This window comes from Artemia franciscana, chromosome 18, assembly GCF_032884065.1.
Source record: "Artemia franciscana chromosome 18, ASM3288406v1, whole genome shotgun sequence".
Lineage (NCBI taxonomy): Eukaryota > Metazoa > Arthropoda > Branchiopoda > Anostraca > Artemiidae > Artemia > Artemia franciscana.
The window spans coordinates 24,217,721-24,240,626 of NC_088880.1; the positions used below are offsets into that span (position 1 = coordinate 24,217,721).

The 22,906-nt window shown below is 32.6% G+C and overlaps 2 protein-coding genes across 7 annotated transcripts in view; one reads left to right on the top strand and one right to left on the bottom strand.

Annotated features, from left to right (window-relative positions):
* Positions 1–22,906, bottom strand: part of LOC136038789 (monocarboxylate transporter 13-like) — an 80,784-nt gene that overhangs the window by 3,372 nt on the left and 54,506 nt on the right. For 5 of the 6 annotated variants that reach the window (XM_065722166.1, XM_065722167.1, XM_065722170.1 and 2 more), the window contains one exon: positions 1,813–2,033. The exons of the other annotated variant lie outside the window; for it this stretch is intronic. In XM_065722166.1, the coding sequence (XP_065578238.1) occupies positions 1,813–2,033 (221 nt within the window). The remainder of the gene's footprint in view (positions 1–1,812; positions 2,034–22,906) is intronic. 6 annotated transcript variants of the gene reach the window in all.
* LOC136038790 (uncharacterized) lies at positions 4,408–19,331 on the top strand. The gene is made up of 3 exons (XM_065722172.1): positions 4,408–4,535; positions 12,929–13,212; positions 18,181–19,331. The coding sequence occupies exons 2-3, from the start codon at positions 12,933–12,935 to the stop codon at positions 18,519–18,521; spliced, it is 621 nt and encodes a 206-aa protein (XP_065578244.1). The 5' UTR covers positions 4,408–4,535; positions 12,929–12,932; the 3' UTR covers positions 18,522–19,331.

Sequence of the window (22,906 nt, forward strand, 5' to 3'; positions counted from 1 at the left end):
ATAATTGAACTTAACGCATATCATACTGAATTCTTTTTTAATGTGAACAACATATTTACAGAGTACTGTATAAAAAGGGATCATTTTTTTTACAGTTAATTTGAGTGAATCAGTTAAATGACTGATACAATAAAAAAAATGGAGTGATTCACTTAAATAGAAGCCTCGCAAAAAATGTGGTGGATTATAGATGAAGGGTTTGTAAAACCTAATCCCTCGTTTAAATTATCAGTAAATATACACTTTTCAGTCAAACGAGGGCTAGGCACCATTTTTAAGGCTGGACACCCATTCCATGAAATGTGTAAAAACTGCCTTCAAAAATAATACTGCACCCGAAAAATAAATATTACGTTTTCGTGTGATGCTGTTTTTACCGTTGCCCCGGCAGAAAAAGCGATTATCCATATGGTGCTGCTTACATGAATTTAGAGCGTGGAGTCAAAAAAATACATTTTTCGAAGCTGGATAAGCTTGTGTAAAATTCAGAATTTGCGACTTGCACTATCTAGATGTAGTACTGTCAAAGAACAGTATAAACAACAATAACAAAAATGAAAATCTATTTCAAACAAAATGACACAATTTCTGCCATGGCCTAAAGTAGATCACAAAAGCATTAACGAAAAGTTCCAATTTAGTGTGTAAAACCAATATAAATATTTATGCATGTTTGGAGGCATGAAGAATAAGCTTCTGCAACATTCAGAGTTTGCAAATTGCATTCTCTACACGGGGTACTCTCAAAGTACTGAAAAAGGAAAGAAAAATGCGGGAACCATATCAATCAAACAAAATTATGTAATTTCTGGTGAGGCCTAGAAATTGTTCACAAAAGTATTACTGAAAAACAAAACTTGGAGTGTAGAGTCAAAATAATGTACATTTTCAAAAGCTTGGAGGATAAGCTTTTGAAAAATTGGCAGTCAGTATCTTGCACTCTATAGAAGGGTCACAGTTAATGTATTTGAAGCAAAAAAGAAAAAAGGAAAAAGCTATTTCGAACAAAAAATATTATTAACTATTGCCTAAGCATTATTCACCGAAGTATTAACAAAAAAAAACACTTTTTAAAGCAGCTAAAAGATTCTAATATATGTATGGTGTCTCTTAAAATAATAAGATGAAACTTGTAATCTAAATAGTATATTCTGAATTTTTTCATGGTGAATTTGAATCAAAACATAGTAAATATGAATATTTTGAAACTACCTTATTGTATACTAATTTTGATAAGACATGAAAAATGTACTGGGTTTTACTGGGGAGTTTTCTTTGCTCATGCTTTTACTATCGAGGTTATGTACCACATGGTAAAATAATCCTTGCTTTAAGCTAAAGTCACTAGCATGATCTTAAAATAGCATTTAAAAAATTCCGCTTCCCAAACAGTCTGAAAAAAGTAATTCTTACTGTTTAAAATTTTCAAAAAGAAAAATATGTTCTACATAAAAACAATATAATTCATAACCTCATTTTTAACAGTTAAGTGCGGTTCAGGTGTATTAAACTATGACTTAAATAATAATTAAATCTTGGAACTCAAAACACAATTTTATCATTTAGTGTTACTTTCCATTAGCATAATAACTTAAAGATTGTTAAAGCAAAAATGTCAGGAAAAACAAGATGACATATTATTTTAGAAAACTTTGTGGCTAAACACACACTTTTTAGCGGCGACATCTGTAACAGTAAACTAAAAGGGGTAAAAATGACATGAGATCCGAGGGATGAAATGGGAGAAAATTTAGATCTAGGAGAAATGTTAAGAATAGAAACATATTTTTCTGTGTTTCAAGTTATTCTCACCTATTAAAAGAGGACTACAAAAGGTCATAACTCCCTGAAAAAGTCTTGCAAGACCATACGATGAAGATATCTTTTCCACACCGTGGTATTCAGTAAGTAGGGTAGGTACGAGCAAAAACCAAAATCCGGCAGCAAGTCCAAACAAGCTGCAGAGAATTCCAAGAACTATCATGTTTGTAGCAAACGGCAAAATCAATGGAGCTGTCCCGGCTACTAGGAAACTAAAATAAAGAAAAGAAGAAATAAATTCAAATGATCACAAAATAAATTCAGTTGATTAATTAGTACCTCCTTTAAGAAAGATAAATGTTCTGAAATATTTCTTTTAATAGTTTAAATAATGTAAAAAGGAAGAAATCTGTTCAAGATATATTTTCTTCGGTGACAATGCACTCAAATTTAACGGAGAGTCAATGAGCTAAATTAGCACTTCAGTACAATGATATCGACAAAGAGCTGATAAAGAGGAAGATGAAATATCAGTGTAAGCTATCTTCCTAATGATAGATGAAAAAACACCGTATTCTCAAGTGTAGATTGCTATTCTTAGAAAATATCAATTGGCTTGCAGGTCAACCGCTTGTCCTTTTCTTTATTAAGAACAAAACACTGTCCGACACCTAATTCCAATGACCTATTCTTTCTATTTTAATAACCTAATAACTAAAGTAAAACAGTTCAAAATAGGGATGAAACCTTTTTATTGACAGTTAATAGATATAAAATTATTTAACTGGATATTTCGAACACATATTCAGTGTTCATCATCAACAGTAAAACAAGATTTTCTTAGTTTTGCTGCTGATGATGAACACTGTATATGTGATCGAAATATCCAGTTAAATAATTTTATATTTATTCACTGTCAATAAAAAGGTTTCATCCCTATTTTGAACTGTTTTACTTTCGTCATGGAAAGGCAATGTGGTCTTCGAAGTTATCTAAACCTAATAACTATAGCCTATCAGTCATTTATTACAGTATGTGTTTTGTGTCATAGTAAACACAATCAATAGTAATCCTTCCTGTCTATTAATTTAAAGAACTTTTTCCGCAAAACAAGTTTTTAAATGAAAAGTAAAGAGCTCCATTTAAGCCAAGAATGAGCGGAAATATAGTCAAATATTCTTCCAAATGTAAAACTACCACAAATCACTATCCATAAATAATTGAAGCTAAAAAAGAACAGAAATTAAAATGAATAGCCGAGTCAAACTAAAAAAATGTACAAATTAACATGAGTAGGAGGGATAACATCTATGCCTTTTCAAGAACAGAACATAATTTGCACTTTGACACACACACAAAAAAAGAAAAAAAAAGAAAAAAAAAGTGGATTGTCAGTTTAATTCACATATACTGATATTTTATTCCTTCAATTTTTGATAATTTTTTATTTATGGAAGTGAAAAAAGTGAAAACGTGATACAAATTTTGTCTTTAGTAAAGTGCAAATTATGTTCTGGTCTTGAGAAGGCATTGGGGTTATCAGTCCTACTCATGTTGATCTTTGCTTGTTTTGAGTTAGACTCGGCTGTTTATTGTAATTTCTGTTCGTTTTGAATTTCGTTTATCTATTGATGGTAATGTGGTTATTTTACGCTTGGGAGATCATTTGATTTTATTTATGCTCATTCTTGGCGCAATGGAGCTCTTCACTTTTCTTTGAAAAACTTGCTTTATGGAAAAGTTTTCTTTAATTATTTTCTGTTCACTTTTTATTGACAGTCTTTTTCAAGAAAAAATAATATTTTATATCTTCTAATTTTTTTTCTATAAAAATCCATAGTGTGGGTTACTATTTGTATTTCGAAGAAACTTTTTCAACAATTTTTCATCATGACACAAACATTTTTTAAAATTTGATTGTATAGCTTCTGAAGTTGACCTGAAAAATAAAACATAAAATAATTCCCAAGAGATTCTATCTATATTCTTTGACAATCTGGATACTTACACTCTTTTTATTTATTTAAATGGCAAGAGCAGAAGCAGTAATAGTAGTAGCCTCAAAAGTTTTAACTTAATACTCCCAGTCGTTCTCGATATATTGCTAAGATATATGGTTGCCAATGTATTATCTGCAACCATCAACACAATGTCCTTTGATTTATTTTAAAGCAATATTTATTTTTAAGACATAATGGGCCATTTGCATAATTGTAGGGGGTCTTCCAATGATGTGATCTTGTATGTTACCTGTTTAAAGCAAGATTATACAAAACGTTTCATCGTTACATAAATAAATTCAACGAGAAGTAAAATTAACATATGAAAAAATCATAAATTTTCTATTGATTAGTTATCAGTTTTGAATTTATGATTGTTTGATAAAATTTCCGTGTTAACATTAGTTGATTGTTTAGATAAATTGAAGGTTTAAAAAAAGAGCACCCTTGTAGTCCACGTAAATGATCATCATTAGTTATACTTAGTATTTAATACTTTGTTTCTAGCATTGCAGGATAGGTCAGTTAGACATCTACATTATTTGCATTTTGACGGTGGCCATAATGACGACAGAGCTTTAAACGAAAACAGATTTTCATAATATTTTCTATGTTTTGAAAGAGTGGTCACGGCAACCCTGTTTATGTAATCATCATAATAATCAATTAAAGAGAATAATATTAGGCTAAGAAATATTTTATATTGTCCTTAATATCGAAGATTTCATTGATCAAGACTAATTCGTTGTTCAAAGTCGAATTGATCTTGCTTGGGTAAATGATATTTTTTATGAATAAGTAGCCTAGCTTATGTTGAGTGACTAACCCATGCAAGACACTAGGAAGCCTAAAGCAAATGAATAGGAGAAAAAAGCCTAGTACAAGTTTAATGTTTTGCATCTGTAGAAGGAAATAGGCCACTTCAGCATTTGAAAATTACTTTAAAATTCCTAAAAAGGCCTAGGCTATTTACTTTCATCATTTATACCACATTAATGTGGTATAACATTAATGTTATACCACATTAATTTCTACCACATTACCACATTAATTTACCCCATCTCCCTAGTTATAAAATATGTATGACATTTTACCTAAGGTAAAAATTATGCAGTTCATATTGACCTCAAATAAAGTGAACATACCACTAGATGCCATTTTTGTAAAATTCTACTTTTGATTATCTTGGAAAGGGGTTAGGTTAGGAAAATGAATCATTTAGGGATGGGTCTACAGGCCAAAGTATGTCCCAAGAAGGTATTTTGAAGTTCCTACCTTCACTCCTTCTCCCTTTAGAGGGTCCTGAAATTTGTCTATGTGACAGGTCTATTACCTATTGAAATTTTGACAAAGCAAACCTTTTACCTAAATTTTCAGATATCAGTTTTGTTCAATGTTGGTATTACCTGAACAATTGTTTTGGGTTGTGAAACTATTGTTAATAGATACATTTTGACTTTTTGAACATCTTTTCTCTCTTGCAAAACTACCACAGACTCACCATTATGAAGTTATTATGTATTTGCACATTTGTGGTAGTTTTACAAGAGAGAAAAGATGTTCAAAAAGTCAAAATGCATCTATTAACAATAGTTTCATGACCCAAAACAATTGTTCAGGTAATACCAACATTGACCTCAGTTTCTTATTCTGTCTTTAGTTCTGAAAATGCAATTCTTGTTATTTGAGCAGAATTTTAAGCCATATCAATGTTTGTTTTTCAAAATTTGGGAATTGTATTTACACATCTTACAAACCTTATAAACTAGATTGAGCAAAGTTCTGAAGCTGAAAAGAATATTTTTGTACTTTATTTAAGCATAAGTACAAAAATATATTTAAGCATAAGCAAAACAAATGCTTGTTTTGCAACAAGCATTGATGCTTACTGCTATTCATAATAATAATAAATGAATAAATAAGATCTATTTTGCAAGGTTTCACTTTTATAACCCACAAATTTTAAAGGTCAGGATTCTCTAGAGAGAGAAGGAGTACCCCAGAATACCTTCCAGGGTATACTTCAGCCTGTTGACCCTGAAAGTTTCATTTTCCTAACCCAACCCTTTCCAATATAGTCAAAAGTAGCTAAAGTAGAATTTTACAAAATTCTAGTTAAGCTACTTTTTGCTATCTTGGAAAGGGTTCAGGCTAGGAAAATGAAATTTTCAAGGATGGGTCTACAGACTAACCCTTGACCTTTGATGACCTTTATAAACCTGTGTGTTATAAAAGTGTACCTTGCAAAAGAGATTTTCTGCTTAAATAAAGCATAACAATACAATTTTGAGCTTCACAACTTTGCTCAATCCTAATTGATGAGGTTTCAAAGATCCACAAACACTTTTGCTAAGTTAAAAAAATCATAGGCTAATATGGCTTAAAATTCAACTTAGAAATAGGTATTGCATTTGCAGAACTAACACCAGAGAAAAAAAAACCTGAAAATTGAAACCTATTAAGTATGCAAATTTCTAAGACTTAGAAATCAGAAGAGGGTTAACATGGAAGCTTAGCAATACCTTCCCAGAATATGTTTTTGGCCCTGGACTCACTGAAAATCTAATTTTCTAGCATAACCCCTTTCCAAGATTTTTATGCTCTTTCTGAATATAATAATTGCTTATTACTTTTCTTGAAAATTCAATTTTAGGACCCTTGAAAATAATAATTTCATTCTATATTTTTTTGATATAAAAATGGGTTGTAACATTTTTTCAAATTTACTATTTCATTTTAAATCCATTTTATATAAGTTGTATAATTCATCAGTGTTGATTTGTCAAGATTAAGTTGAACAAAAAAATCAAAACAAAAGCCATGTTTCTTCTTATTCTGTTTGGCCACTTAGAAACTAGTGTTTCACCTACATGTCAAAGCTGACTGAAGAAACATGGTGGATTGAAAAGTGGAGGAATTCTTTTGAATTATTTGTCCAACTTAATTATGATAAATCAATGCTTATGGATTATATAATGTTATTCATAGACAATAATAAAAAAAACAATGACATTTGTGTTTATAATATACAGCATATTTCTATTAATCAGATTATACCCCCTACCTAATATTCTTCTAATATGTTTCTCTGACACTCAATCCTAATAAAATATACCAAAGTAAGATAAAAATATAATAATTTAGAAAACAATTTGGGCTATATATTTGCACATTAGGGGGGGGGGGGGGGGTAAAGTATTGTGGGTCTTCATGCCTACTGTGTTAGGTACAATTATTCTCCTTATTACCTTAAATTTACCTTAAATCGCATTTGCCAGCGAGATAAGGTGGTAGATCCTCCTGTAGTTCTCGCTGGTGGTGAGTGATGTAATTATGTTGGCTTAGCTTCCCAGTCCAGCCTCCACTCGGCCCTCTCCCAGTCCCTGTCGACTCCAGCCTTGAAGGAGTGGGGTGTCTCAGCTTGGATGGTAGACTCGGATAGGCTATTCCAGAGGGGGACCACCCGAATGGAAAAGAAACCACGTCGTTCCCTTCTCCGACATCCAGGCAGGTGAAGCTTAAGACTGTGACCTCTTGAATTGTTAGCCAAAGAGGGGGTGAAGATCTGGTTCAGGTGACCGGATTTGAAAATTTTGCGTGCCATGATCACATCTCCTCTATATCTTCGATAGGTGAGGGTTGGAAGTCTCAAAGATCCTAGGCGATCCTGGTAAGGGACATTATTTAAGCCACGGACCAGTTTGGTTGCTCTCCTTTGGACACTTTCAAGGGCTCTTGTGTCCATTTTATTTTGGGGAAAGGCCAAAGTCAAGCCAAACTCAAGGTGGGGACGGACAAGGGATTTATAAAGTTTTATAACCACACATGACTTTCTGGTTACAAAAGAGCGCTTAATGAGTCCGAGAGCTCGATTAGCTTTTGCAACCTGAGCCTGAGTGTGGCTGTGGAATTTTAAATCTTTGTCCACAATGACGCCTAAGTCTCTTTCCTCGGCAACTGCTTCCAACTGATCACACCCTATATGGTAGGGATGGTGGGGGTTATTGTGCCCTAAGTGCAGTACCTTGCATTTTGTTGCATTGAATTGTAGGGCCCAAGTTGATGACCAGGAGGATAGCCTGTCAAGGTCCAGCTGAATGCAGGCTCTTTCTTCTTCAGTTTCAGCAGGCCCAATGAGCTTACAGTCATCAGCATATAATGTTAAAAGGTGGCATAGATAGGTTGCACAGTCATTAATATATATGCTGAACAATGTTGGCCCAAGGATGGTTCCCTGTGGGATGCCGCTTATAACCAGGGAAGTGGAGGAGAAAACTGGATCGCCATTATCAGTGTAGATCATGACACGTTGAGATCTGCCAGTTAGGAATGCTCCAATCCAATCAATCACATCCTCATGCACCTGATAAGCTCTAAGCTTCAGCAACAGGTATGAGTGTTCAACTTTGTCAAAGGCTTTGGCTTGGTCAAGTAAGATAATGTCTACCGGTTTACCCATATCCAAAATTTTAGTTGCATGATCATATGATTGAATAAAGTTGGTGTCGATTGACCTGCCCCTGCGAAATCCATGTTGTCTATCGCTAATAAGTGTATTTTCTTCTAAATAATTTATAAGAGCATGGTTAATGATACCTTCCATAATCTTGCAAATGGCTGAGGTTAGGCTTATTGGTCGATAATTTCCTGGGTTATCCTTGTCGCCTTTCTTAAAAATTGGTATAATATTTGCTGTTCTCCAATCATTTGGTACTGACTTTTTGGCCAGGGACATGTTGAATATTCTGGAAAGGGGGAGGGAAATGTGAGCAGCAGATTCTATCAAAAGCCGAGGGTGGAGATTATCAGGTCCAGCAGCTTTGTTGGAGTTTAAACTTCTTAGTATTTTAAATACATCTTCTTGAGTAATGATTACAGGGGACATTGGGTTGTGTACTGTTACAGGAGGTATGGTTGGGAGTGTAATGTCAGGTGGCTTAGAGGTGAAGTTTGTGCAAAAGCTGGCATTCATGCAATCAGCGATTTCTTTCGGGTCAGTAGTACTGGAGCCATCTGATTTTTTTAGCCTGTTGGTGCGTCGACGGGAAGGGTTGTTAGCTGTAACATAGCGCCAGAACTTTTTTGGGTTTTTCTTTGACTCATTTGCGATAGATTCTTCATGGTCTTGGATAACTTTTCTTGTCATGTTTCTCAGCTTGTTTCGGAGCATGGCGAATTTGTTGTGATGGTTGTCACACTTGCATTTTAGGTATTTATTCCATGCTCTATTTTTCTTTTTGATAATTTTCTTAATATTCCTGGGAAGGTATGGAAGAGTCTTTGGTTTATCTGACCAATAAACCTTTGTATGCTTCCTACATGCACCTAGTAAAGTAGACTTAAAACGATTCCAACTAGATTCAATGTCTGTCTCATCTGATAATCCCTCATCCCAATTTATATTAGCTAGTTCTTCACGGATTAAAGCATAATTGGTAAAAGTTCTCTTAAGTTTACCATCACGACTATGGTTAATATTAATGTCATTCATTATACATATGTGGTCACTTGCACCAATAGCTGGGAGGTAACAAGTGGAAGTAATCCTCTCAGGGTCATTTGTAATAAGGAGGTCAAGTAATGATGGTTGTTGTGAATGTCTAAATCTAGTGGGTTGCATTATTATCTGAGTTAGGAAGTTGTCAGCAAGGGTTTGGATGGTTGTGTAGGAGGGGTTATTAGGGGGTGAGTACCCAATACCTTCAGACCAACGAACTTCTGGCATATTAAAATCACCATAAAGCACAAGTCATGAATTTAGATTACATAAGATCTGTATTACGTTAGAAACTGCTTGGTGAGATACTAGTTGGTTTGGAGCTGATGGGCTACGGTAAAGCACACCAATATTCACAATTTCAAATCCAATTAGAAGTCTAACTAATACATGTTCCACCCAAGTATTAGTAGGTTGAGAAATAGAAAAATCAATTTTATCTACCTTAATTCCAAGCCTAGTGTAGATAGCCACTCCTCTTCGACACAGGTTACTATCTAGGTTGCTCAGGAGTAAGTATCCAGGGATTTGAATATGTGCGTCTTCCAATTTGGTCAAAGAGTTCTTAGGACACGCCTCACAAACACAGAAAACATCTACATCCTTTTCATAAAGTAACACTTTTAGTTCTGAGAGTTTTGGCACTAAAGAATCAATGTTTGTATATAATATTCTTAGTTGCGTCCGTTTTCTTTGGCCGACTGGGCTGTTGCTAGTTCTGGCTTTTGAACTCTGATATGGATTTTCGTTGCCCAAACTAGCAGTGACGTAGTTGGTCTCAGACGAATCAGATGCAGCACTTGATGGAGAGACAGAGCTCAAAACCGAAGCCGCGGAAACAAAGGTTGAACTTATAGAAGTCTTTCTGGCTAGGCTTGATGCATTATTTACACTATTTACAAGGGATATGGGTAAGTCTAGTGAACCATCGAGCGAGGGGGGGGAAGGACTCCCTCCCCCCGGGGGATCACGTTTTTTGACACGATGGCGCCATCACGGATGACAAGGTTTTTTTCACCGGCTGCTGCACGCCTCTTTATCTCTTCAATTAGTTCTTTCCTTCTCTGGCGGTCTTCATTGGATGCATCAGCAAAGAATGAGATACTCCCCCTCCTCTCTCTTGAGGCCTTCAATATATCAATTTTTATTTTGTAATCATTTATAGAAAAAAGGATTGGGTTGGGTCTGTCTATGGTATTTGCATTCTTACCATTAGGTAGACGTTTCAAGTTAGTAATAGCCCCGACATTAATTGAGTATTCATCTTTTAAGTAAGTTGAGATGAACTGAGCATCGTTGGTTTGCAGAGGAACGCCATAGGCAATCAGATTAAGTCGTCTTCTGTTTCTGTCTTGCTCTTGTCTCACTATTTTGCGGACGTCTGTTTCGAGACGGGTAGTTATAGAGTTTTCCACAAGTTTCTGCACATCATCTATGGAAACCTTTGATTGTATAGCCGTCTCAAGCGTTTCCACCTGAGCCCTCACAGTGTCCAAAGAAGTCTGCATATCAGATCTGAAACCAGCAAACATGTCACGCATTTCACTACAATGGGATTCGAGAGTGCTTTTCACTATATTTGGAACATCAGGCTTACTGGAACCTGTTTTACATAATGGGCATGTCCAAATACTTCCAAGTCTTTCATTCATTTTGCAGAAAATGTTGTATTCGGCTGTACTCATTCCTAGACATGTTGCACAGAGCCATTTATCACATTCATCACACTGAATGGCTGGCGAGGACTCACTCAGAACACAACCAGAGACAGCACACTTATCGACTCCTTTTTCGGGTGTTGCGGGTTTTAGGCGTTTTGAGCTATTGGACGCCATAATTTCAGAATGAGCGGCAACGCTGGGCGGAAAAATTCAACACTGATATCGCTTAATGAAGAACGGGAAGATGTGCAATTCCCTGGAGAATTGAAATTAAAATGAATTGCCCAAAAGTCTAAATATATCAATCACAGCACTGAGGTAGGTCCCTTAAATCAACACCTAGGGTAACACAAGACCTGAGAAAATGCAAAAAACAAAGAAAAACAGTTTTATCTCACAGTTTAATACATATATATCCAGGGTTCAAAATTATGCAACCACATGTATTTGTTATTGTTTTGAAAATTGTTATTATGTAGTAAGAATTTTTTTTCTAACTTCACACTGTCCAAATACTTTACCCCCCCCCCCCCCTCCAATGTGCAAATATACAGCCCAAGTTATATATTCTCTATCTATTCTGTCACTTCTCTTTGTCTTGTCTCATGCTAAGCTGGAAGAAGCTAAAGAAAAAACTGGTTCTATAATGCATCAATGAATGAACAACTTCATTGCTAGGAGGTTTATCACACAAGTACCTATATAAGTTTAAAAAAAAAAAAACAGCTGTATAATCAAATAGTAAGTTTGAAACCAATGTTTTAAGCCTTCTTTATATCCAAAAATTAGAAATTTTTGGGTCATTTTTAAGGGTTCAAAAAGGACTTAACTTTGAGTTTGCAAGAGAAGAAATTATTATATTTATAAAGAGTATAAAAAAGGTATTGAGTGGTATGTTCACTTTATTTGTAAGTCAATAATGTGAACTGCAAAATATTTACTACACCTAATGCTTAGAAAGTCCCTATCCTCATACAAATACCTTAATTAAAAGGGTAAACAGGGACAATAAGCTCCTAATCTTTGACATGATATATAGGTTTAAATAGTTGGAATTGGCAGATAATTACGACTAAGCTAGCTGGGATTGACTGACTACAGTTTTAGAAAACTTTGTTTTCCAGTAAGTAAATTAAGACAAAAGTTACCCTTATAGCCTAGCTTATTTGAATTCAATTATTTTGCTTTAATATGTTCAAGTTGGTGTGTATGTATGATTAAATACTTTTGTTCTGACTTGGAAATCCTGTGTCTTAGGAATGATATAAGTGAGTATTTGAGAATTATAGGTTCTAATTTAGTGGTTAGCTCCTCAGATGGAAATATATTCAAGTATAATAGACACTGATTGTGTCCTATTTTTTCCTAATAGGCCCAGGTATTCCCCTAGCCAGTGTACAAAAGTTTGTTTTTTTTCAGGTTGGCTTTTTTGGTATTTTGAATCAATTGCTGGACAAGAAATAAGTAGATAAAATAATGGCAGACCCACAGAATCCCAGTAAATTTTTGTTTATAGCCTAGAGATATATCAAGCCCCCTTGGGAGGGGGAGGAGGAAATTGCAACAGTAGTGATTTTCAAAACAGTAAATGATTAATACAATATTCAACTATAGCATCAGGAGCATGTCTAATGTCAAACTTGCTTAGGCAATAATCATAATTAAGAAAAACGCTATCTTTTTCCAATTACTAGTATATCTGTAGTTTAAATTTAGTGCCGACAAATCAACTTATTTGCAGTTTTACATATCTAATTTAAATTTTATTATGTCTAAAAGCTATTTTTACATTTTGAGCTTTTAGTTTTTACACAAGACTGTGTTTTTTGTAGGATCATGCCATCAGTATATCTTTTTCCAATTACTAGTATATCTTTAGTTTAAATTTAGTGCCGACAAATCAACTTATTTGCAGTTTTACATATCTAATTTATATTTTATTATGTCTAAAAGCTATTTTTACATTTTAAGCTTTTAGTTTTTACACAAGACTCTGTGTCTTTTTGTAGGATCATGCCATCAGTATGTATTGTTCCTTCGTGTAAAGCACCAAGATTACAAGGGATCCGGTTTTTCAAATTCCCTAGCCAGGAAGAACGCAGAAATGAATGGATACTAGCCTTAGACCTTAACCCAAAAGATGTGTTAAATCGCAAAGACCCTAGAGTATGCCCAAAACACTTCCCAGCGTCTGCGTTCTCTGACTCAGAGAGGAGACATCTGCTTAAAGCTGCCACACCTGTTGGAAAATGCACCAATGGACATACTCAAACAAGAACACAAAACTCCATAGGTGCCAGTTTTATTATCTTTATTAGTTCTAACATATTTACATTTATATATACATGATTGGGCAGTATTGAATTTTCTTTTATTTATGTTGAGAAAAAGAGCAGAACATTAAATTTAAAACCACCAAAAATTATTGCTTTGCATTTTATGTAACATATCTCCAAGACCATTCTAAATAAACTGACTTGTGATGTCTCCTAACTTGTTTTTTAAACTGACTAAGGCCTTTCCTTAGAATTCTGTAACACTAGGGCTCTACTGAAAACACAATACAAACCAGGATTAGGAACAGAAAAGGCCTTTAGTAGTCTGCTGAAAACAAATGACTAACTTCTAAGGCTCTCAACAGTATTTCATTGTACATAATTTAAATTTTCCCTAAAAACTTGGGCAAGCTCAGTTTTCAGCAAAGAGCTTGTTTTCGTAAAAACGTATAGATACACTTTTGATTATTCTAAGAAAATTGTCTTCAAAGTTTTTCAAATTTTGCGGCACTTTTCCCACCCATTGCGTCATACTAGACACAGTATTGAAGAGGAAAGTTGTTAGGATTGGTTTTAGACAGTATTCTTTCCAATTATGCAATTAAAACACACGCCAAAGTTCACTGACACTGCTAAATGTCAATTTTTCAACTTTAGCAAACAGGGCAAAATGCTGCAGATACATGCTTTTGGCAGAAAAATCTTTTCATGGGATCTTATTAGGGCATACTTGCATATACCATTTGATTCGCCTCTTTGGAGCTGAATTCAGTGGTATATCCAACTCAGAAAGTGACTTTTCATGTTTAGTGTTTTTACCTTTGGGTGGCCAAGAATTCTACTAACATAGGGAAATATCACAAGTCAGTTTACTTGAGCCAGTTTTGCAGTAAAATGGCAGCGTTTTTGTGTGACCATTTTACCAACTTATTTTTCTGAATGGCTGAAAAAAAATTGGGTCCCACTTTGGCCTTGTTTTCTTGACTCAAAAGAAATGGTAGTGTTTTTGTGAAAAGTTTCATGTACATTTTCATAGATAAATGAGAAATTTTTCCCATAATAACTAGGTTATTTGTCCAATAATTAATATAATTACTAATAATTAATATAATAATAATAATAGTAATTAATATAAATAATTAAAAGCTTGTAATAATGGCCGAAGTATGCTAGTCATAGAAAATAGGTTATTTGCTTTAGTTGAAACAGTACCACCTAGTTGGAAAAATCTGATATGAAATATTGCTACATTCGTAGAGGTTGTTTCACAACAATTATTCTTCATAGAGCAATAAGAGTGTCGAAACTGGAAAGATGCTTAGATATGTATCAAGGAATAAAAATACACACAATCGATTTGGAAAAGACATTCTGATTTATAAGAATTTTTCGCATGTTATAATCTGGTAGCGAAAATCTGAGTTGGGAAGCATTGTCATAAATTGCCAGTTTTGCATAAACTGCACAGCGACAACTTTTGTTTGCTTCATGTTCCAACTTTGCTCTTGACTTCTATCAGAAAAAACTTTCTTCTTTAAAAAAATAATTTTTCTCCAATTGAAGCTTTTAAAGTACACACATTGAACCTCAAAAAAAAAAATCTCTAACTTCGATGATGAAAATAAAGAAGTAGACACTATTTTATGTTAAAAGTAGACCACTAGTCACGGGTTTTACTCGGCACCTCTCCTGAACTGCCCTTAAAAAATTCAGCAGTTTTTTTTTGCAAAAAGAGTCCAAGTAAAATAATAAAATAAAATAATAAAAATAATATAATAAAATAATATAATAACCTTGGTTACATATGATGAGTTACATATATGGAATTTGGTATATATATATATATATATATATATATATATATATATATATATATATATGGAATATATATACAGTCATTTGTGAAATATGGTTCAATATGAAGCATATTGAGATGTTAGAAAACTGAAGGACATTAGGAGAGTTCTAGATGTTAGTTAACATAACTTCTGTAAATTCTTTTTATTATTACAGTTTTTTGGCTGCAATGCAATTAAAAATTTTGAACTTCTCTTAAGAAAGCATACTTTCGTTAAATTTTACTTCTTGAACTAGAAATTTTAGAAGAACTAATCATTAAAATCCTGTTATCATGGAGAATACAAGGTTATTAAGGGATATTACATGAAAAATCCTCTTGATTCAAAGGGTCAGTGTCCTTCCCTTACCTCAAAATGAAGGACGTGCGTGTTATATCACCATTAACCAATTCGTGCACACCTTGACAGGGTTGGGGAAATGAGACCAAAATTGCGAAAATTTCAACGCCTCTGTAATGTCTCAATGCCCTTCTAGTACTGAAGAAAACAAAGGGAAACACATAAGGGTTTCAAGTACTTTTTCGAAACTCTCGAAATGTTTTCTAGCGTTTCCCTTTACTTTTAGGATAAACATAAATAATTATTTATGTTGGAACCCAATAATTATTGGAACCCATTTTTCTCTGGACTGTTATTTTTTTTTTTCAAAACCCGTTTCCATGTTCACTCACTAAGGGGACTTCGAGGGGAAGCTTTGACAAGCGATATTTAAGCATACAAAATGCCCTATTTTTTGGTGCCCTATGCTACTTTGTAATGGCGCTATGAAGAGAAATTTGTGCTGAACATATTGACATAAATATTAGTTTGAGCTTGAACTGCTGGCGCTTGAAAAGTCCAGACAATAAAAAAGAAACACATTGGGGTTCCAAGCTCTTTTTCAAAATTTTTCAAAAAACATAATTAACTCTTGCTGTTAATGTAAACATATGTAACAGTTTTCATTTCAAAGTAAAATATTAGTGCATTTTCTTTTCAAATCGTGTTTTTTAGTTTTCACTTACTAATCAGATTGGGAGGACAAGTATACAAGGGGGGAGGGGTAAACCTCCGATTAAGGGTTTTCAACCATAGGAATTACACTAATACTATTTTTGTGCTTCCCAGTCTTCCAACTCAAGAAATGTATCTTAAAGTAGCATATCACACTTCATGATGGCGTCATTGAGTTGAATCAACAACAAACATGTAAATATAAAAATTAGCTTTGAAATTAGCCCTTAATATTAAATATAATTTGCTAAAAGAGAATTGGTAATATTTTTAAATGGGCAAAAGAAAAGTAAATTCAAACTATTACTAAATATGAGGAGAAAATTCAAATTTCGATTATGTGCACTTTTCTATCAAAGAAATAAAATTTTAGTTTCCTAATGTAGAAATCCAAGAAACACAGATAAAATGAAAAAAGGCTTGGTGTTAAAAATAAAAGTAAATGAGATTAATTTTAGATGACCAATGGTTATGCTTTAATTTAGTTGTAGGCTAGGGTTATCACAACTCTCACCCCTCCCCCACTAAGTACAGACTGATAGTATTGATAATACAGAATGAGTGTGGCTAGAAATTGGAATAAGAACATTAAGATAGAATTGAAAAATGTTGCCAAGGTCTTGTCATTGATTGATTTCAATTTTTATTATTAGTATGTCACGTGAAAATTGGAATCATCATTACCCTGCTTCAAACAACTTAGTGGGTTTTAAGGGGGTTTAAGATTTCACTTTTGATTTCTTCCCTTTTTTGTAGCTGATGGAATACCTTAACATAAGTTTAAGCATTAAACACTGCTAAACTAAGTTACTAGAGTAAATAATAACTTATATTAATTTATTCATGAATGGATTTTTTTCTTTTCAGAAACATCCAATTAATTAAATGTGAGCAAATGTCCATTCACCCTCCCCTACACCCTCAAAGTAGATTTACGAGTGCTTAAGGTTTAGATGCAATATATTTTAAGACTGTAGAATAAAAGAACCAAAGTGGGCTAAATGTTTCAAAATCACTTACTCCCCATACTGTAAGGGCAGATAGAGGTGGGAATACTAGCAGAATAACAAAAATATTTTCAATCTACAGGACTGTATGACTGAAATCTGCCAATGGCCTCTACCAATCCTCTCTCTACCTCATTAATTATCAAATATATATTTATTTGATTACAAAACATTTGATCAAACCTAGGGTGATTTTTATTTACATATTGTAACTTCTTTCCTATTTCACTTTATGTTCACAAATATTCCTTTTTGGAAAAAGTTAAATTTAAAAAAAAAACTTTCTGAGCTATCAATACTTAGACATAAATTCTAACCTAAAATTACAGTAAAATAAAACAGATGCAACATGTTTTATTGCCTAAGTTTTGTTTTAAGTATTTATTAAGTTCTGTTTTTTAGCTGGTATAAAGAGCAAAATTTGAAACATAGGACGAACATAAATCATTGCAATTGGGTCTCTGCAACATATAAAACCTTCTATTCAATGCTTTCAATAAAGGCGTAATTTTTGTTTCAATTTGACTTCGTCTTTATGGGACTGGGCTCTTTTTTTGGGGGATACTCAAAGTTTCTTTTCATAATGCCCAATTTCTGTTCATTTGAATTCACATAAAAGTTATTGTTTCAGAATTTTAGTGAATTCTCATTTTTTTTTCGGTAACCTGTTTCTAAAAAAAAAAATATTTATTAAATTTCAGTTAGTATATGCCTTGGATTGATCTTTGTAGAGTTGTAATTTCTATTGCAACCATCATTTCTCCTTTTTATGCGTATTGTAGTAAATAGTAGTGTAATTCCATGAAACTTTAAAATGAAGTGTTTTACTTTTCTCTCTTTCAAGGAAGTTGTATGGCATGCCCTTCTTTATTACTATAAGATGTATACTAAACCTACATGCAAGATAGGACCTTCAACATTCCAGGGATATCCTTTATTACAACCTCTCTCCTTTCCCTATAAAGACTATACTAACATTCCATCTCTGGAATTTCCAGCAATGTCCATCCAATTAAAAGGAATTTACCTTCTTCTTGTTGGCCTACTACCACAACGTTGGGATGTTAATTTTAAGTTTTTTTTGGTTTAATCTCATATTTTACTTATTTTATTTTTATTATTCCAGGATGTCGTGACAGTAATGAAAATAAGGAAACTCAAAACAAGAGTCAAAAAAAGGATCACTTTAAAATAAAACAAATAAGTGCAAAAGAGCTGGAAGATTTATTTCGAAGTGTAGGAAATTTGAAAGAAAAAATTATTGATATGGATCCAAATATTGACCGTATTGTGCAAGTGCACCGAGATATTGACAAGGCTTTTATCAACTATAAAATAATGTATGAAAATATTACCTCTGAAACAGATACAACTGTTCCACCATGCGGAGAAGATGAAACAGGACCAATAGAAGGTATGCAAGTTGATGGGCTGTCTCCACCTTTTGACACGGAACCAATTACGTAGAAAGCCCTCCCCCCACCTCCATTTTTTTATTAGGAACACTGATTCTGTGCACCTGAAGATTCTAAGTTTATAGTTTCAAACAAGCGCATTTCTGTAAATATGTTAGAAATCAGTGTCATTGGATTTAATTTTAATTGACGGTTTGGATTGACAGTGAAATTATTCTTCTGCTCAGTAGCTTGTTTTGAAAGGACGCAAGTGAATGTGTTAGTCTCCTGTGTCTTTGTATACATTAACTTATCTGTGTCCATATTCATAAAAGTAAATATGGGCCCCATAAGGTCTCTTCACATATCATTTAAAAGAGTAAAACAAGTTGTATTAAATTACATAGTAAAACGTATACAGAAATTTGGTATTCAAGGACAATTTTTCGTGAGATCAAGGACTACTCTCATCATTTGTATACTTTACCTATAAAACGGTTTGACCAGGAGAAAGGTAAACTCTGAAGAGGAAGGGGGAGTGGGGTCATTTCATATTCCTGTGATCTTTCCTATGTGTATATATATTATCTTTTACCTACCCTTTTTTTAAAGATATATATCTATCCCCAAATATGGTATTCGATGCTCAAGGCTAGTCCATGAACAGAAAGGGTCAAAGAAAATTATTTTTGGAATTTAAGGCTTTTAGGTGTAGAACTGTTGGTATACCTTTATTACTGCTCATGCTCAGACAGTGCTTTTATGGAGGGAATATTATAAGCATAAGCAATTTTGATGACAAAATATGTATGTAAACGTGTACTGTAGATCAAATTTAAATCCATTAATATGTTTTTTTCTAATATAGTTCGTTTATGTATTATATTCTTTTCATTATAATGTACTCAAGAAGAAAAAAATTTGAAAACAAAAATGAAATGAAACTTGATACTTATCTTATGCTCCTAAATTGCATCTACAGTCACCTACATTAAACATGAAGCGTCTTGGCCTCCCAAAACTATTTTATCTATTTTTTTTCAGGATGACATATGAAATACAAGCGCAAATTAATTTCTTGATCCGTAGGATTTAATGCAGTTTTAGAGTTTTATTTATTTGTTCAACCTTGATCTTGCCAGGTTTCTCTTAAAAAAAATTCCTACAAGTTCCGTTGAAGGCAGTTGTGGCCTCCCAAAACTATTTTATTTTATTTTTCAATAAATATCACAAATGGGGTATCTGTGCAAAATTATTAGCAGTTAAAGTAATTGTCTGACTCATAGTCTGACTCATCTGCTGTATGATTCCTTTCAAATTTTCATTAAAATATTTTTCTGTGAGGTCACTAGCGCTTCATTATTGTATATTATAGCAACATATACTATACACTAAATAAATGTATTTCCACATACTGAAATTATTGGAGTGAATTATTAAGGGAGCATAGTCCTTGGAAATTCCTTAGAAATTCTCATTAAAATATTTTGTGCTTGGCCACTAGCGCCTCATTAACGTATATATTTGCAAATATTGAAATTTTTGGAGTGAATTTTTAGGGAGCAAGATCATTAGAAATTCCGATTCCTTAAAAATCCTCATGAAAATATTTTCTGCGGAGTCGTTAACACCTCATTAACGTTTATTATGGTACCATATTATGTATAATAAATGTGTATTTACAAATACTGAAATTATTGGAGTGAATTATTTGGGAGCAAAATCATTTTCAAAACTTATTAGTCTGTTTTTGAAGTAGAGAATAATATAATTTACTACCTGAATTTATTTATAATTGAAATCATGCTTATTTTTTGCTGTTTAATATTATAATAGTGGTGAATTTTATTACTTTAAACTTTTTGTTGAAGGTGATAACTTCGATTAATTTTGATTTGTCATCTAACTGCCCATATTTATAAATTATCGTCGACAAGCCCTCAAATGCCCTCAGTGAGTTTAGTGACTTTCTTATCAAAATAGGTTTGAGAGAAGTTAAGTTCTAGTTTCGGTTAAGAAGCAGAAATGCTTTCTGTTCATTAAAAAAAGTAATGTTTGTTTTCGGTCATTGTAAAGTAGCATAGTCACATACAATCATGTCATTCATACTCACATTCGCACGTCACATACAATTCACAGTCACAATTTGCGGATGTTTTGTTACTGTCAAGCCTAAAGGTCGAATTTGGCATTTTAATACGTATGAGATAGTTATCAAAACAATTTTCTAAAGACCTGTTTGCAATGAAACTTAATCAATAGCAAGACTTAGCTAGTGCGAATTTGAGCCAATCAGGTTTTTCATAGAATTTTCTGATTGGTCGAAAATTCTATGAATAAATCTGATTGGCTTAAATTAACACTATGTAAATCTGGGTAACAGTACAATTCATTGTGAATCGGGCATAACTTAATCTCAAAGAGAGGATTAGCAGGGCAATATAGATCAAGGTATGATTGAATATATCTCGCCTTGTTGGTCCTCCCATTGAGAACAGCTTAATACCACGTTTTTTGCAATAATCTTGGAAATTATATATATATATATATATATATATATATATATATACGCATATTTTTATATTTGTTTAACAAGCATATTATAAAGAAAATATACAAATAAAATATTAAACATTTGTGTTTAAATAAAATGCGTTTTGTTTAAATCTATTTGTTATAAATATGATATAAAAAATAATTCATTTATTTAATTAATTCATGTATATTAATCAACCAGGTTACAAGAGAGGGAAATACATAATTGCATATCTTTTTTCTATCATTCAGTGCTAGACAGTTCCATCGTTCTTAGATTAAATTCCGATTTCGTTAAATAATATGTTTCTAAAGTGTTTTAACCAACTCAAACTGGTTTAAGGATTATTTTAATATTGTTTTTTATTACCTTTTGGTGGTAATTTGATTCAGAGTAACTTTCAGGTAATTATGCCAGGGGTGAATGTGCAATTTTCCAATAAGCGGGTGTGATGGTAATTCATTAAACCGCCTTAATTGTGTTAATACGAAGTAATTGCAATGAATATTTAAAATGAAATGATAACCTAAATTTCTTCTTAGTCTTTTAATATCTTCTTCTTAAAATAGGATGGACCATTGCAAATATATAAATGATGTTTAGGACCGCAATGGCCTTCTTAAGAGACATAACTGTCTCTTGCATGATGTTTTTTTCTTCTTTTGTAAACGAAAAAAAGTCATTTTGTTGTATCAAAGTTTAATATCATAAAATTTTAAATTCCAATTTAATTCTTAATAGAATTTTATATATATATATAAATATATATATGTATATATATATATATATATATATATATATATATATATATATATATATATATATATATATATATATATATATATATATATATATATATATATATATATATATATATATATATATATATATATATATATATATATATATATATATATATATCTTATTCGTACTACGATTATTACTCATTAATTTTATTGTCGTTTGTTATTTTATTCATTTTTATTCTTATTAGTGTTCGTTATTCAACTGGCAAAGAACTTGTTTAGTTTTGCTATTCTATAACATTAGCCAGGGGTGGATCCAGGAGGGGGGAGGAGACAAGATTTTTCTGGTGCCCTCATTTTTTCTCTCTTTTATTACCTTTTTTAGAAAACAGACTTGCTAATTTGGTTAATTATTGGCGCCCTTGCCATATTGGCTCCCTCCCTAAAATTTGCCTTTGAAATTAGCAAATATAAACAAACAAACCAATTAGCTGAAAGCAGTAATAGTAGGCTATACTTGAAAAAGGGTATCCTTATATTACAAAAACAAAGGAGGGGAAATGACAATACAAATTCTCATTTGATTTTAGATTTGACTTAGCCAAAAACGGGATCTTCCATGATTCCGTGAAGAAATAAATAAAATTTAGTTCAATGAAATCAGTTATTTTAATTTCTAATCAATCAGTAAGTTAAAATTTCTATCAAAGTTTAATATAAACTAAAGTTTTAATCAGTTGGCTAATCTATTATTCCATCAGTTTTATTTTTTAAATTATCATAAACGTCAGTATTCTATCGGAGGAAAAGCCAGTAACGTCTTGTATTATGGGAAAAAAATAAAACAAAAAGGGTGGGAATTTGAAGACGGCGTATGACAAAATAGCAAGCAAAATTTATAATAAAAAAAAACAGAAAAAAAGAAAAAATAACGTCAAAAATAGTAAAAACTTAAAGCAGGCAGTTACTGCTCCTATTCGGCTGACTGATTATACTGCCAGTGATACCATAGAATAACCCCCTAGAACTAGGGAAATTTAAAAAGTTTGAATTTATTAGAATTTGGATTTCAATTAAAGATAGTGTAATTTTTATTGCAACTTAATTCTCAGCATAAGTTAATGCTGCTGCGGGGGGGGGGGGGGTGCTACTGACTTTATTCCCCTAAAATTCTTA

Coding starts and splice junctions, on each gene's coding strand:
- LOC136038790 (XM_065722172.1), top strand. CDS start 12,933: ATGCCATCAGTATGTATTGTTCCTTCGTGTAAAGCACCAAGATTACAA. Junction 13,213..18,180: donor AAGAACACAAAACTCCATAG/GTGCCAGTTTTA, acceptor TTATTATTCCAG/GATGTCGTGACAGTAATGAA.